General features: G+C 38.2%; 1 protein-coding gene across 1 annotated transcript in view; it reads left to right on the top strand.

Moving 5' to 3' along the window:
• itsn1 (intersectin 1 (SH3 domain protein)) overlaps nt 1-18,077 on the top strand; it is a 91,984-nt gene that overhangs the window by 17,706 nt on the left and 56,201 nt on the right. Inside the window, 13 exon segments of the mRNA XM_061911382.1 lie at nt 2,144-2,304; nt 2,379-2,564; nt 4,875-4,950; nt 5,061-5,170; nt 6,993-7,056; nt 7,139-7,276; nt 9,944-10,038; nt 10,126-10,265; nt 10,742-10,864; nt 12,575-12,724; nt 12,880-13,020; nt 13,084-13,171; nt 16,211-16,350. Coding sequence (XP_061767366.1) covers nt 2,144-2,304; nt 2,379-2,564; nt 4,875-4,950; nt 5,061-5,170; nt 6,993-7,056; nt 7,139-7,276; nt 9,944-10,038; nt 10,126-10,265; nt 10,742-10,864; nt 12,575-12,724; nt 12,880-13,020; nt 13,084-13,171; nt 16,211-16,350 — 1,612 coding nt within the window.

The following is an 18,077-nucleotide window of genomic DNA, read 5'->3' as shown; positions in this document are numbered from 1 at the left end:
AAAATAAAAATGAAACATTTTATCAACCCTCGAACAATGTCAACAAAATAGTAATAAAAAATTATCAAACGTTGTATTGAACGCATTTTTTGTTGAAATCGATTATTCCGACAAAAAATGAAAATTTTACAATTTATCAACACTCAAACAATTTCAACAAAATAGTAATAAAAATTATCGAACGTTTTATCGAACGCATTTTGTATCGAAATCGATTACTCCGACAAAAAGGAAACATTTTTTCGAACGCATTGTTTATTGAAATTGATTACTCTGAGAGAAAGGGAAAAAATTATCGAACGTTTTACCGAACGCACTTTTATTGAAATCGATTACTTTGACAAAAAGGAAAAAAATATCGAACATTTTATTGAACACGTTTTTTATTGAAACTGATTACTACGACAAAAATAAATATGTAACATTTTATCAACACTCAAACAATGTCAACAAAATAGTAATAAAACATGATCGAACGTTTTATCGGACGCATTTTTTATTGAAATCGATTACTCTGACAAAAAATAAAAATGTAACATTTTATCGACACTCAAACAATGTCAACAAAATAGTAATAAAATGTTTTATTTTGAACACATTTTTTATTGAAATCGATTACTACAAAAAAAAAAGGAAAAAAATGATTGAACACATTTTTTATTGAAATTAATTACTGTGACAAAAATTTAAAAAATCTTGAACATTTTCTCAAACATATTTTTTATTGAAATGGATTACTCTGATAAAAAAGAAAACATTTTTCGGATGTTTTATTGAACGCACTTTTTATTGAAATTGATTACTCTGGAAAAAAAACAAAAAAAATTTAACATTTTATCAACATTTTTTTTTTTTTATCGATTACTGCGACATTAAAGAACAAAAATTATCAAACGTTTTATCAACATGTTTTTTTATTGAAATGTATTACTTCGACAAAACAGAAAAAATATTATCGAACTTTTGCTCGGACGTCATTTTTTACTGAAATCAATTACGCCGACAAAAAAGAAAAAAATTATCAAACGTTTTATCAAACACATTTTTTTTCAGTATTTATTACTTTGACAAAAAACTAAAACATTTATCGAACGTTTTATCAAATACAATTTTATTGGTATCGATCCCTCTGACAAAAAAGAAACAAGATTGTCAAATGTTTTATCAAATCCATTTAAAAAAAAAATGGATCAATCCAACAAAAAAGAAAAAAAATGATTGAACATTTTATCAAACACATTTTTTATTGCAATCGATTACTGCAACAAAAAAGTTAAAAAAATTATCAAACTTATCAACACGTTTTTTTATTGAAATGTATTACTTCGACAAAAAAAACAACAAATTTATCGAATGTTTTCTCGAACGCATTTTTATTGAAGTCGATTACTTCAACAAAAAACAAAAAAATGATCAAACGTTTTATCAAACACATTTTTTATTGATATCGATTGCTTTGACCAAAAAGAAACAAAATTGTCAAACGTTTTATCAAATGCATTTTTATCAAAAAATGGATTAATCCGACAAAAAAGAAAAAAAATGATCGAATCTGTTTATCAAACACATTTTTTATTGCAATTAATTACTGCGACAAAAAAGACCAAAAAATTATCAAACTTATCAACACGTTTTTTTATTGAAATGTATTATTTTGACAAAAAAGAAAAAAAATGATCGAACGTTTTCTCGGACTTCATTTTTTATTGAAATCGATTACTGCGACAAAAAAGAAAAACATTTTCAAACGTTTTATCAAACACATTTTTATCTATAGTTATTACTTTGACAAAAAAGTTAAACATTTATCGAACGTTTTATCGAACACATTTTTTTATTGGTATCGATTGCTCTGGGAAAAAAAATAAAAAATTGTTAAACATTTTATCGAATGCATTTTGTTTGAAAAATGGATTAATACTACAAAAGTGGAAAAAAAATATTGAATGTTTTATCAAACACATTTTTTATTGATATTTATTACTTTGACAAAAAAACAAAAACAACAATTGAACGTTTTCTCAAACACATTTTTTTATTGAAATCAACTACACGTATTGATATCGTTTTGTCGCCCAGCCCTACTGATGGCCACCCCATTGGCTGCTTCCTGTCACATGGTTTAGTCCCGGTGTGCTTTCAGGGCTTTGGCCGACATGAACAGCGACGGTCGCATGGACATCCAGGAGTTCTCCATTGCCATGAAACTCATCAAACTTAAACTCCAGGGTCACCCTCTGCCCCCCACGTTGCCCCTCAGTATGAAGCAGCCCCCGCTACCTCTACCCCCTCAGAGCGGCTTCGGTAAGGCGGCGAGCGCTCGTGCAGGTCATAGCGCGTAGATCTGTGTCTACTCTTGTCTGCTTGCGTCTCTCCAGGAATGCCCCCCATGGCGGCCATCGCCCCTCCCCTGCCTGGCGTGCCCCCGCTTCCACTGCCTCCGCTGCCCGTCGGGGTGTCTCCGTCTCTCATCTCGGCAGTCCCGCCACCCCTCCCCCAGCCCTTGGCCAACGGAGCCCTTCCCACGGGAATGATGCAGCCAATATCAGGCTTCTCCCTCCCAGGTAACACACTGACCACCACCTGGCAATGCACAGTAACCCTTCCTGATGTTTTTACCTAGACCAGGGGTGTCCAAACTACGGCCCGCGCGCCAAGTGCGGCTCGTTGACGTCTTCAAATTGGCCCGCACAAAGTCATGAGTTTATTAAGTAATCAATTTTAAAGTCTAATGACTTTGTTGCTGCTATTGTGTTGCATGGAAAACATGAGTTCTCCCATAATGCTCACATAATTTACTTATATGACCCAATGGAAACAGCCTTCCCTAGTCATCCATCCATCCATTTTCTACCGCTTGTCCCTTTCAGGGTCGCGGAGGGTGCTAGAGGCTATCTCAGCTGCACACGGGTAAAAAATTAAATCCGACCAACACAAAATGTCAACAGACATGGTCACTGAACTTTGTGGGTATCTATTCACCATCCATCCATCCATCCATTTCTACCGCTTGTCCCTTTCGGGGTTACGGGGGTTCGCTGGAGCTTATCTCGGCTGCGTTTCGAGCGTAAGGCAGGGTACACCCTGGACAAGTCGCCACCTCATCACAGGGCCAAGGATGCATTATTTCAGGCATTATTTGTCATTTTTCACGTGTAGTTTAGGAGTTATGTTTAAATAAAAATTCAAAATGACACCAATTTAAATCCATAACAAAGCAAAACACTCTTATGTTTGGTACTTTTTTTTGCTGCTTGATATTTCTGATTAATTGCAAAATTTTAAAGCGGTCGTCACGGAAGTAGACGAGGTAGGAGTCGAACTTTGACATACTTTTAATATCCAATTATATTAATTATATATCCATTTGATTAATATTATACGTCACGCTTGCTAACCCTCCTGATTTTCCTGGGAGACTCCCGAATTTCAGTGCCATTCCCGAAAGTCTCCAGGGGCAAAACTTCTCCCGAATTTCTCCCGATTTCCACCCGGACAACAATATTGGGGGCGTGCCTTAAAAGCACTGCCTTTAACGTCCTCTACAACCTGTCGTCACGTCCGCTTTTCCTCCGTACAAACAGGGTGCCGGCCCAATCACCTAATATATGCGACACAAACAAGTAAATGCAAGGCATATACTTGGTCAACAGCCGTACAGGTCACACTGAGGGTGGCCGTATAAACAACTTTAACACTGTTACTAATATGCACGCAAAAAAATCACTTTACTTACCACTATAATTACCGGACTACAATACTCTTTATTCAATGACTGTAAATAATGTAAAAATAATGTAAAAACACTCTCTACTTACTACTGTAATTACCGGACTACAATACTCTTCATTCAATGACTACAAATAATGTAAAAAATTATGTAAAAACACTTTACCTACCACTGTAATTACCAGACTGCAATACTCTTCATTCAATGACTGTAAATAATGTAAAAAATAATGTAAAAACACTTTACTTACCACTGTAATTACCGAACTAAAATACTCTTCATTCAATGAATAATGTAAAAAATAATGTAAAAACAAGAGTATAAAGTAGTCATACTGTTCCATTACCTTTGTTCATACTACTGTCACTACTCAACTGCCAAATAACTGTGGACACCTTAATATGTGTTGCTTCCTATACTGTATATACTGTTATACTATGTGATATTGCACTGGTACTGTATTTGACTACTGTACTTCTACTTGTGCGGTATAGCTCGGTTGGTAGAGCGGCCGTGGCAGCAACTTGAGGGTTCCAGGTTTGATCCCCGCTTCCGCCATCCTAGTCACTGCCGTTGTGTCCTTGGGCAAGACACTTCACCCACCTGCTCCCAGTGCCACCCACACTGCTTTAAATGTAACTTAGATATTGGGTTCCACTATGTAAATCTCCTTGAGTCACTAGAGAAAAGCGCTATATAAATATAATTAACTTCACTTCACTTGTACTGATACTTCTACCATAACTACTGTGACTTATTGTGCAACTTAATTGTCTTGTAATTAATGTACATCAGAGCTATTACATTTTTTGCTTTTTTTTTCTATTTAGTGTATTAGATTCTGCAACTAGAGTTTGGATCCCACTGTACGCAATATTCCCCCCCCCCGGTACCACCAAACCCCGCCCCCCCAACCTCGTCCCCCCATCTCCCGAATTCGGAAGTCTCAAGGTTGGCCAGTATGTTATATGTACACGTACAGTATACATGTATAGGCTTTCCATGCAGGCGGCCTGTAGGCCGTCAACCAAATTTTTTTTAGGCCAATGCGGCCCCCAAGTCAAAAGGTTTGGACACCCTTGACCTCGACCAGCGTCATGGTCAACTGAAACGATGACCACATTTTGTTGCTTTGGATTCACAGCGCCCTCGGTTAGCAAGGCCTCCTTTAACCGTTCCAGTGCCAAGTTGCAGAAAGCGCCGTCATTTGATGCTGCAAGGTGGGTGGCTGCCCATGTGACCCGTAAAGCCCGCTTGCAGGTTATGCTGACGACGCGTTGGACCGCAGAAGCCTTATCGCATGTGTCTCGTCCTGTGTTCCTTGTCGCAGCGCTCAGCCTCCGCTGGCACAAGTCGACTGGGCCGTGCCACAGTCGTCAAGGCTCAAGTACCGGCAGCTGTTCAACTCCCACGACAAGATGATGAGCGGCCACCTCACTGGTAAACATCTGCTTGTTGTTATTGAACATTTTATTCAGAATATCCAGTCCGTCCCCCCGGCTACACAGGTTTAAGGCCGGCAGGTAAAACACAGGGTACTCTAATTTTGGACTGGACAAAAATATAACTCACATTTATTCATTAATTTGAAATCATGAGTACTTGTACCACCGAAACTCGACTTTAACAAGGGAACTGCACTTTTAAAAAAAATGTTTTCCTATAATTCACAATCTTTATGAATATATGTAGAATATATTTCTGTCATTCATATATTATATATATATAATATATGATATAAATTATATTATTTATTATTATTATTGTTTATAGTGAGCGAACTGTGGTGCTGAATTTCCCCCAGGGATCAATAAAGTACTTTCTATTCTATTCTATTCTATTCTGTGAGAGACAAGAAGACAAAATGTTTCTGTTTTTTTGCATTCTAACATGTAAAAATCGTCTTGTTCTTGGTGGCTAGCAATGCAGCTAATGTCAGCAATCAATTCTACCTCTAAATCACTTTAAAAATGCATTCAAAAACCGTCAACAATACCACATATAAGTTTCTTTAACCTAGCTAATAACCAAGCTGTAGCAGCATTGTTATTGTAAGAGCAAACACTGAGGAACTCTCTTTCTAGCGTATTTACACATGCGCGTGCTACAATAAGAGATAAGCGAGCTTTGACGGCACAAAACTTGTTTGAGTTTTTGATGTACAACACTGCGATAGTACACCAAACTGTACTGAGTGAAAATCCTGAACAATCATGTCACAGTCAGTATCCGTAAAGTATTAAACCATGTTTTGTTTGTACACAGATAGTAGTTGTACTAACACGCATAACCTGCTGCGTTTATCATGATCAATATAAAGTGTGACTCACTCGATGGATGTTTTTGCCGGTTTATTTGTGTAAGCACTCCTTGGTGCAAAAAAGTATTTAGTCAGCCACCGATTGTGCAAATTCTCCCGCTTAAAATGATGACAGAGGTCTGTGATTTTCATCATGGGTACACTTCAACTATGAGAGACAGAATGTGAAAAAAAATTCAGGAATTCTCATTTTAAATAATTTATTAGTAAATTATGGTGCAAAATAAGTATTTGGTCAACCATTCAAAGCTCTCACTGATGGAAGGAGGGTTTGGCTCAAAATCTCACGATACATGGCCCCATTCATTCTTTCCTTAACACGGATCAATCGTCCTGTCCCCTTAGCAGAAAAACAGCCCCAAAACATGATGTTTCCACCCCCATGCTTCACAGTAGGTATGGTGTTTTTGGGATGCAACTCAGTATTCATCTTCCTCCAAACACGACGAGTTGAGTAAAAACATTGATGGATTATAATCAGAGGAAAGTTACATTTCAAATAAAAATGTTAAAATTTAATTTGTTTATCGATCGGTCATAAAAAGTATCAATACTTATCGATATCGACTGATATAAAACACTAATATGATAACAGTTTTCAGCCATATCGCCCAGCCCCAGTATTAGTACTTTTTGAGCACATTCAACAGTACCACAATGATAATGATAACAGTGATCATATTGGTCACAATAACCGTGATATACATTTTTTATATCATTACATCTTGACTCTTAATGCCATCGCTCTTCCACTCTTACATCTGTTGTCCAGAAAGTAAACCACAGGGTTTGCAGTTTTCTTCATCCCAGTCAGTGCTTTTTCGTCCTTGAGCCAGACGTGTCACCTCGGGCCAAGGGCCAAAGACCTTAATACGATCTTGGAGCTGGGCTGGCTGGTGCACGTCCATTTATTGACATTTCTCTCCGTCCTTTGTGTTTCAGGTCCCCAGGCGCGCACCATCCTCATGCAGTCCAGTCTTCCTCAAGGCCAGCTCGCATCAATATGGTCACTACTTTGAGTTTCCGCTATTAAACCGTATGTCCAACTGGAGTCACTAATAAAGGCGGTTTCACATCCACTTGTCTAGGAGCCTGTCAGATATCGACCAGGATGGGAAGTTGACTGCAGAGGAGTTTATCTTGGCCATGCACCTCATAGACATGGCCATGTCTGGCGTGCCCCTCCCCCCAGTGCTCCCACCAGACTACATTCCACCTACTTTCAGGTACGTTGGGCTGCACAATTACCATATTTTACAGATTATTGGGCACACCGCGAGAAAGATAGATAGTACTTTATTGATTCCTTCAGGAGAATTCCCTCAGGAAAATTAAAATTCAAGCAGCAGTGTACAGAGTTGAGATAGAATTTAAAAAGTAAATAATGACGGTATGAATGAAAACAAAATAGGAAAATATTACAATAAGAATAAAAACAAAAAGCAACAATGACTACATTCCACCTACTTTCAGGTACGTTGGGCTGCACAATTACCATATTTTACAGATTATTGGGCACACCGCGAGATAGATAGATAGATAGTACTTTATTGATTCCTTCAGGAGAATTCCCTCAGGAAAATTAAAATTCAAGCAGCAGTGTACAGAGTTGAGATAGAATTTAAAAAGTAAATAATGACGGTATGAATGAAAACAAAATAGGAAAATATTACAATAAGAATAAAAACAAAAAGCAACAATGAGAATACAAATATAACAGTAAAACAAGAATATAACAAGAGAAGCTAGGCAGTAGTGACCATGTTATGAAAAAGTGTTGCACTGTTATTGTTTTGCATCCCCTGTCATCTTAGTACCTCCCCTCCTCCCAATCGAGGAGTTATGTAAGCCGTACCCAGAAAATTTTAGAAGAAAAAAATATTTTATAAATGTTTATTTACATGCCTTAACTGTTTCCAAATTGTGTCTGTAACACGGCAGTAAAACGGATGATCAAACAAAACAGAAGTCATCGTCATGGACCCACTAGTTGCGGAAGCCAGCTCTTCAATCAGCTAAACAGACTCAATAACTCTCCGGTGACGTTTTGGTAAATTTACTGAGGAATTTGTGAAAATAACAGAACACCAAAAGAATGCATTGTAAGTTAATAATACTAACACAGCCACTTGTAAATGTGTTGGCATATTAGTTAATACTAAGGACGCTGGCTTCATGACATGATATCATGTACAAATATCTATAAAACCACACCTACAGACATCACATTTCGATGGTTTAGTAAGTAAGAATTGTTTAGGTTATATTGTAAAACTTACAAACATTGTTTGCAGTGATTAATGAAGAATCCTTCGAGTAGAAACGTTATGGGTGGGTGGAAAACAGAACATACTTCTGGTTCAAAGCTTCGAACAGCAGAAACACTTGTAGGCTTTCACCCAGCTGCACCTGCACTGAACAATTTCGTCCAAAAGATGGCGCCATCGCACATTAAATAACACACCATTTCAGTGTATTTGTATGTTTTATGAAAACTATTTGCATTTTGGGCTCAGCGGAAAAAAAACTATGAATTAGGCGCACCTTTTTATTAGCCGCAAAGTTTAAAGTGTAGGAAAAAGGTAGCGACCTACAGTCCATAATTTATGGTAAATTACCTCACATCGGCATTGAGGCTTTTATTAGTGTGATAAAGTAACCGCAAGACCAAAGTTTTTTTTTTCTCCGCCGTTGGTGGCATTTGAGTGACTGAAGTGTTCGCCGATCAGAATTGTAGAGCCTCACTTTTCTCCGTCTACCGCTTCAAACAGGGAGAAAGAGGTCTCACTCTGCATCGCCCTCAGCACCTGAACGCAGAGAGCCCTCTTTTCAGTCATCCACAATCTTTGTCTCGATGGACGGAGTGTGGGACGCCATCTTTACACACTCATTAAGCACGGACAGACAGCCTTGCGACTCGCTAGTGAGAAGTTCTACAAAGCGACACAAATCGAGAGGAAAACAAATATGACGTCAGAGCCAAATGTCCCGCTGTGGGAATAGATCAGCTTCAAATGGAATGGGAAATATGAGCCCATCAAGACGGACGAACGAGCGCGAATGCTGTAATCATTTGATAGCAACTTTTTTTTTTTAACTTTAAGATGTTCAATATTTAATTCAGTAAAAGTTTTGCTACAAAAACGAGTCAATTTTATTTATTTGTTTATTTCTTTATGATAACAAAGATATATATACCTTCCAATTACAGTACAGTACGAAACAATTCTACCCATCAAAGACTATAAAAATGGGAGCCATTACCTCCCTGCTTGGCACTCAGCATCGAGGGTTGTAATAGGGGGTTAAGCCACCAAAAATTATTCCCGGGCGCGGCCATGGCTGCTGCTCACTGCTCCCCTCACCTCCCAGGGGGTGATCAAGGGTGATGGGTCAAATGCAGAAAATAATTTCACACCTAGTGTGTGTGTGACAATCATGGATACTTTAACTTTTTTAACTTAGTAATGAGAAATAAAACTTTATATCCTGTAAAATGGTTACTTGTATTGTTATAATACATTATGATAACATTACATTATAATCACTGTATATGTATATATTTTTTTAGTTTAAGAGACTACAGCAGTCTGTACGCATAAAGCCAAATATTTATACAAGTAGATTATTGGAACACGTGGCACATTGTCAGTCTAAAATTAACACGTCTTCCTTCACTCTATATTTTCAGTTTTATGCATTTGTGTGTATGTAAAAAAAAAAAAATCGCAATTTGAACTGTAATTTTGGCCAGAAAAATCACAATTGTTTTTTCCGACATGGTGCAGCCTGAGTACACAGTATTTTAAAATATTGCATTTCCCCCTTATCATCCTGCAACCTTTACCTCTGTGCACCTGCGTATGACAACACCACCGGACTGCGTGTTCCAGGCGTGTGCGAAGTGACAGCATTCAGTCGGACCAGAAGAGCCTCCCAGAGGAGGTGGAGGAAGAGGCGGAGAGCAGCCAGGAAAAGAAGCTCCCAGGTGACGGGCACAGTATCCTACATTAGGACATTTGTTTGCCTCCACAGTACTAATATTTGTATGCACTTGCTCTTGCCCGTCCCGCAGTGACCTTTGAGGATAAGAAGCGGGAGAATTTTGAGCGAGGAAACCTGGAGTTGGAGAAGCGACGTCAGGCTCTCCAGGAGCAGCAGAGGAAGGAACAGGAGAGGCTGGCTGCAATAGAAAGGGAGGAACAGGAGAGAAAGGTCGGGCAGAACAAGTTTTCATCAGTACACTTTCATACAGACTTTTCAAATACCAGATGTACTTCATATTTACTCAGCTGCAACTCATGGGCTGACTCAGCCAAAGTCCCTCGAACTAATGTTGCAACTCAACAAGTATGCCTGGGAGAAAACGTTTCAACGTAGAGTAAGGCTCCAAGAGCTCGATGATAATTTACATTGGATTTACCATAGACAGGCTTCTATTAGCATCAGCGTTTTTACATGGCGATTACAATTGGGATGAAAACTACAACTAAGTAAAATGTTACAATCAGACGTATGATGTGTGTGATTCGCACAATACTTGCAGTATTAACATTTTCTTGGGCGCATTGTGACACATTTGACAACATACTGTACCATAAATAGCCTATGTCGTACTGCAACTGCACTGCAAACGAGACTGAAAAGTGAAAAAGAGACAACAACTTGTGCGTCTGCTCTTTCTCTGTCAGGAGCGCGAGAGGCTGGAGCAGGAGAGGAGGCGGCAGCAGGAGCTGGAGAAGCAGCTGGAGAAACAGAGGGAGCTGGAGAGACAGAGAGAAGAGGAGCGACGCAAAGAAATTGAGAGGAGAGAAGTAGGGCTGCACCATTAGTCCACATAGAACCCACATGCAGGTTTTAGCTAGTGCCACAAGCAAACTGGCATTTGAGTTGACTTGTCCAATGTCATCATGCTAATGTTAGCACGCTAACATTTTTTGCCAGCTTTTTAACTAACTTTGTACCTTTACACCTAAAAATAATGCATTCAAGTATTTGGCGCCATCTTAAAAGAAAGCTAACTTGTCTTATGTCATCATGCTAACGTTCGCACACTTACATTTTACTGTATGCTATTTTTTTAAAGTAATTTGGTTTGTTTAGTCGTAAAAGTCATGGATTTTGATACTTGGCGCGATCTTGGAAGTATGCTAACGTCGCTTATTAGTATGCTTTCTGTAGCATGCTAACACATTTGATCGTTTTTAGCAAATTTTGTATGTTTATACCTCAAAATAGTGCATTTTAATACTTGGCACTCTCTTACAAAAATGTTAACTTTCCGATTCCATCATGCTAATGTTAGCATGCTAACGCTTTATTGCGCCATCATAGAGGAATGTTAACTTGTCCGATGTCATCATGCTACTGTTAGCATGCAAGCGTTTTATGGCGCCATCTTAGAAAAATGTTAACTTGTCCTATGTCATCGTGCTAATGTTAGTATGCTGAATTTTATGCCAGCTTTTTAACTAACTTTGTACGTTTACACCTAAAAATAATGCATTCTAGTATTTGGCGCCATCTTAAAAGAAAGCTAACTTGGCCTTTGTCTTCATGCTAATGTTAGCATGCTTACATTTTCTGTATGCTAGTTTTTTTTTAACTAATTTGGTTTGTTTGGATGTAAAAATCATGGATTTTGATACTTGGCGCCATATTGGAAGTATGCTAACATCTCTTATATCAGAATGCTACTATTTTATTCTAGCTGTTCAACTAATTTTATAGAGCATTTTGATACTTGGCGCTATCCGAGAAGTTCACTAACTTGTCCTATTTCGCCATGCTAATGTTAGCATGCTAACATTTTATGCTAGCTTTTTAGCTAAATTTGTATGTTGATGCCTAAAAATTATGCATTTTATACTTGCCGCTGTCTTAGGAGTATGTTGGCTTCGATCAACCCAAAGCCAGAAGTTCAGGGAACACATAGCAGGCCCATTAAAATATTAAAATTACATTAAATTATCCATCCATCCATCCATTTCTACCGCTTATTCCCTTTCGGGGTCGCGGGGGGCGCTGGCGCCTATCTCAGCTACAATCGGGCGGAAGGCAGGGTACACCCTGGACAAGTCGCCACCTCATCGCAGGGCACATTAGATTATATATACAGTTTATACATTAGATTATATAAACTGTATATTCTTATTTATTTTTTCCTCAGTTTTAGAGCATGATGGAAACAAAAGTTCTGCGTCTGTCTGCATAAAGGCAAATATTTTTGAAAGTGACTTATTGCATATTGTTCTAATGTGTGGCACCTTGAGACAAGAATATGTTGATTCACACTCGAAAAACATGTCTTCTTTCACTCGATATTTTTGCAGTTTTTTGCATTTACTGTATATGTCTAAAATATGCAATTCTGGAGAGAAAAATGGCAATTAGGTTTTTATTCCAAATCGTGCAGTTTTACAGAGAAGTAAGAAGGGAAAGGAGCGTGGGTTGATTACGATGCATATTAAATAAACCGACAAATGAGCTGTATCCAATGGCAACCAATTGTGTCCGTTGTCCAGGCTGCTAAGCGAGAGTTGGAGCGGCAGAGGCAGTTGGAGTGGGAGCGGCAGCGTCGCCAAGAACTTCTGACTCAGAGAAACCGAGAGCAGGAGAGCATTGTTCTGCTAAAAGCCCGCAAGAAGACCCTGGAGTTTGAACTGGAGGCCCTGGTAATCAAACATGCGCTCCCCCGAAAAAACAACACACACGTCCAGGAGATAGACATAGCATCCCTGTCAATTACAAACTGCTCAGCAGGATGAACAGCGCGGTTAATTGCTTTGAAGTCACTGAATGTAATTACGCGCTTCCTCCCGTTGGACAGAACGACAAGAAGACCCAGTTGGAGGGCAAGCTAAAGGACGTCCGGTTCCGTCTGTCGGCGCAGCGCAGAGAGGTGGAGCAGACCAACCAGACAAGAGAAACACGCATCGCTGAGATCACGCTGTTGCAACAGCAGCTGCACGTACGCGCACAGATGTCGCCTTCATCCCTACGTGTTACCTTACTCTCGCTCTCGCTGTTGCAGGACTCCCAGCAGTGGCTGGGGAGGCTCATTCCTGACAAGCAGAGTCTCAATGAGCAGCTCAAACAGGTCCAACAGAACAGTCTGCACCGTGAGTACGACTCATGTCCATCTGCTGGGCCTGGCTGGTCCAGGCAATTCACTTTTCCCACATTTCGTTACGTTACAATGGAATAAATTCATGTTTTTCCTCAAAATTCTACACACAAAACCCCATAATTACTTTTTTTCCTCAAACATCTACACACCATCCATCCATCCATTTTCTACCGCTTATTCCCTTCGGGTTCGCGGGTGGCCCTGGTGTCTATCTCAGCTACAATCGGGCGGAAGGCGGTGTACACCCTGGACAAGTCGCCATCTTATCGCAGGGCAAATCCACACACAATACCCCATAATTAGTTTTGTCCTCAAAAATCTACACACAATACCCTGTAATACCAATGTCAAAAGTTTTTTTTTGAATCTAGCAAATTATTTAAAGATAAATCACTGGTACATAAGTATTCACAGTCTTTGCGCAATACTTTGTTGATACACCTTTGATTATTTAAGAAGAAAACTCCTTATTGTCCTTGCACAAGCACAGACAGTACACCAGTTCAACGGAATTTGGGGCACGGTTTCTCTCCTCAGTGCTGAACAGGTAAATAAGTACATTAAAAGATCAGTATAAACTATAAAAAATATATAAACTAGTCAGCATAGTCCTGAAAATTTAATTTTGTTTATAAATTATGTGCAATCTGTTGTTTTCTTAATTTTTCAGTGTACATGGATGAAGGTGTGTGTTGCTGAGCCCGACTTGGACATTATCTGGACGGGACGTGGTTTTAAAAACCCTTTAAACAAATCTAATTTCATTAACAACCTGGTCTGGTGAAGATAAGGTCCTTTTTTTTAATAAATACAATAAGATAAATAAATAAATAAATACAAATTCTTGGATAAAAAAGAAAGTAAAACAATATAAAAAATATTACATAAAAAATAGTAATTAATGAAAATGTCAGGGCCTGTGTCCCTTGCAGACTATGTTGTAGCAGAAAGAAACAACCCCTTTTGTGTGAGTGGGTTTGGATGAGTGTGGAGGGGGGGGGGGGGGTGGTTATGCACTAATTGAAAGTGTATCTTGTGGTTTTTTATGTTGATTTAATAATAAAAAATAAAAAATAACTAGTCAGGATGGAGGGAAAGATGAATGCAGCAATGTACAGAGACATCCTGGATGAAAAACAACGCTTCACATCCAACCCGATTCAGTCTAAGAGGTTATTATGGGGTTATTGTCTGTAGCATTTTATGAACAAAAATACTTGTATTGCATTTTGAAATAGGGCTGGACGAATATAGCAAAAACTATTATAAACATTATTTTGATGAATTACCTGATTATTATTATTTTAAAACACAAGTATTTAATGTACCACCAAAACTCAACTTTAATTCAAATAAGTGACAAATAAACCACAGCAAGTAAATTACTTGTTATAACAAAAAAATTCTTCACAGATTTCTCCAATTGTTTTAGTCACTCTTTCTTTAATAAAAACGACTGGCAACAATTTTAACATCTATTTTTGGTGATATTGTAGACTGTACTCGTCTTTATAGACTCTTCTGTCGCGCCATGAAAAGCGAGCTGCAGAGAGCCTGACGTCTTTGCGCTGCCTTTCTCTCAATAAAAACCTCCAGATGGTTGTCCGCGGGTATATATTAAAGCGCGAACACGCTGCCTCCGCTCCAGACAACCCCGTGCATATAGCTTACATCATCACAATATTTGGTTTTCCTGAGTGCTGTTCCAGTGATCTATGTACGTCTTTTTCCGGCCAAATTTTGAGTGCATCATTAGTCAATAGTTCACAAATAATAAACTATATATAGCCATTCATACTATAACTACCTGCTGGTGTTAATGGGTATGTTAGTGTGTTATGGTGGTCATTTTCCCCATGGTCTGTGAACACACCACGTCGGCGTAGAATGAATAAGTGTTGTGTGTCTAGAAGTGAAGCACGGAGGTAATACTTGTTGGAATTGGGCCCTTTAGCTTAAAATTGGCAATAAAAGCTAAAAAAAAAAAAAAGGGCGTCAGACTTTGTTTTCTTCTGGATGCTACAATACATTGTATTTAGAGATGTCCAATAATATTGGCCCATAAATGTTTTAAAATGTAATATTGGAAATTATCGGTATAAGGTTTCAAAAAGTAAAATTTATGACTTTTTAAAATGCCGCTGTACGGAGTAGTACATGGACGTAGGGAGAAGTACAGAGCGCCATAAACCTTAAAGGCACTCCCTATGCGTGCCGGCCTAATCACATAATATCTTCGGCTTTTCACACATACACGAGTGAATGCAATCCATACTTGGTTAACAGCCATACAGGTCACACTGACGGTGGCCGTATAAACAGCTTTAACACTGTAACAAATATGTGAATCCACACCAAACAAGAATGACAAACACGTTTCGGGAGAACATCCCCACCGTAACACAGCATAAACACAACAGAACAAATACCCAGACCCCCTTGCAGCACTAACTCTTCCGGGATGCTACAATATACACCCCCCCCGCTATCCCCTAACCCCCCACACCTCAAGCCTTCTCCGGGAAAGCATGTCCCAAATTCCAAGCTGCTGTTTAGAGGCATGTTAAAAAAAATAATGCACTTTGTGACTTCAATAACAAATATGGCAGTCCCATGTTGGCATTTTTTGTCCATAACTTGAGTTGATTTATTTTGGAAAACCTTGTTAAATTGTTTAATGCATCCAGTAGGGCATCACAACAAAAATAGGCATAATAATGTGTTCATTCCACGACTGTATATATCGATATCGTAATCGGTAATTAAGAGTTGGACAATATCGGATATCGGCAAAAAAACATTATTGGACATCTCTAATTATAGTACTTTATTTTGTGAGGTGTGGCAGCTAATATGAAGCCACAATCAAATATATTAAAGGTAAACCCTGTATGTTTTCATGATCGTGAGAAGCCTTAATCGAAATCAAAATGTGAATAATTGTCCAGCCCTCAAAAAGTGTGTAAAAAGTGAATAAAATTCAATACTTTGCCGGTGAATAAGTAACTCACACGTGTGTGCAAACGTGCAGGTGACAGTCTGTCGTCGCTGCACAAGGCTGTGGAGCAGAAAGAGTCCAGCCGACAGCAGATAAAAGAGCAGCTCGACACAGTGGAGAGAGAAACTCGGGCCAAACTGCTGGAGATCGACGCGTTCAACACACAGCTGAAGGTAAGCAAGCGCTGACCGCCGTGTCGATGCGGCACACAACGCCGTGATCCACCAAACTGACAGGGTTTTATCAGCGTTCCCTCCAGGTTTAGTTAGTTAGTTTATTGTTTCTTCAGTCAGTGGTCAAAAAAATAAACAATTTTACATCCCTGAATTCATAAATAGACAATTTTACAAACTGAAAGGGTTTGTTGAGCACTTATTTCGCCTTACCCTATTAACAAACTCAAATATAAGGTGTAATAAAACCAGGAGGCATTGGCTTTCTGATATTGACCGCCATAGGAATGTGAAATCTTCTTTACACATGTTTACATCTTAGAGCGAGCGACTGCATTGCGATTGCTCCACACAACTTACATTTTGGTGTGCATTAGTACCGTGAGTGTATTGATTGTCAGCCCGTTACCCCCCATATAGAGCAGGGAATCAATAAACTGATGAAAACCTGCACATTTGTATGCGTGCATTCAGTCCCTCCAGGAATTCCTAATGCCAATTAAAAAATCCCTGTGGATTATGCACGGCCTCACAAATTTGTCCAAATAATAACAGAAGAAATGAACAAATTAACAAAAATGGTTTGATAAAAACAGATTATCTTTGAATCTCAGTAAAAGTAAAATAGTGCTATTAGTTAACAGTAGAAAAGAGCATTATACACGAATACAAATAGACGGAGTAGATATTGAAAGGGTAAAAGAAACCAGATTTTTGGGAGTATTAATAGATGTTAAAATGAAGTGGAAATCTCTTATCCAAAACATACAACGTATTTCAATAATGAATAAAGCAAATTACATCCTGGGCCAAAAATATGGGGAAATAACTACAAATGTCCGCTACATTCGTTAAACCGTGTTACAAAAAAATATCAATTACAATAATACATAATGTTGGATATAGAGAACATACAAACCCTTTATTTATTGAGTCAAAAACGTTAAAGTTCGTTGATTTGGTAAAATTGCAATCAGCTAAAATTATGTACAAAGCAAATTATAACCTGCAACCAAAGAATGTACAACACTTCTCAACTAAAGAGGAGAAAAAAAACCTTAGAGGAAAATCTAATTCAAAACATTTGTATGCACGTACAACACTTAGAACCTTTAGCATTTCAGTATGTGGAATTAAATGATGGAATGGATTAAGTAATGAAGTTAAACATTGTACTGATATGATCCAGTTTAAGAGGTTGTTTAAATTAATAGTGCTTTCAAAGTACAAAGAAGAAGAATTATGAGAAATACTTTCAACCTTATTGAAAATAAGATATTTTGCATCTCAGTATGTCAATAATGACTGAATTAATGGATACATATTACAAAACTGTTCTGTATACTAATTCACAGATGTTATTTTATTATAAAAAGTTCAGTAAATGGTTCTATATATTTTAAAACGCTCTGAAGTGGGAAAGGGGTAGGATTAAATAAACTTTGCTTCTTCCTACTCCTTTTCGGACATGATGTAGAGTTATATGATACGAAACTGTGTGATGTATTGTACTGTAAGTGTGTTCATGTTCGAAATAAACTAAAGAAAGAAAAGAAACTAAAGCCCGCAACATCCCCGCACATTTTAGCCAATCAGCATCATTTTCCCCGATGAAATTGTTGGATCAAAACTTAACGTTTATTTCTTGTATAGACAAAGTAGCAGCTCTTTATTGTGGCGCACGTAGTGAGTAAATCACCTGTGATTAATCATGATTTATTCAAATC

This window comes from Nerophis ophidion, linkage group LG09, assembly GCF_033978795.1.
Source record: "Nerophis ophidion isolate RoL-2023_Sa linkage group LG09, RoL_Noph_v1.0, whole genome shotgun sequence".
In the NCBI taxonomy this organism is placed as follows: Eukaryota; Metazoa; Chordata; class Actinopteri; order Syngnathiformes; family Syngnathidae; genus Nerophis; species Nerophis ophidion.
The sequence above is the reverse complement of the archived record's forward strand: the minus strand, read 5'-3'. Positions and strand labels throughout refer to the sequence as shown.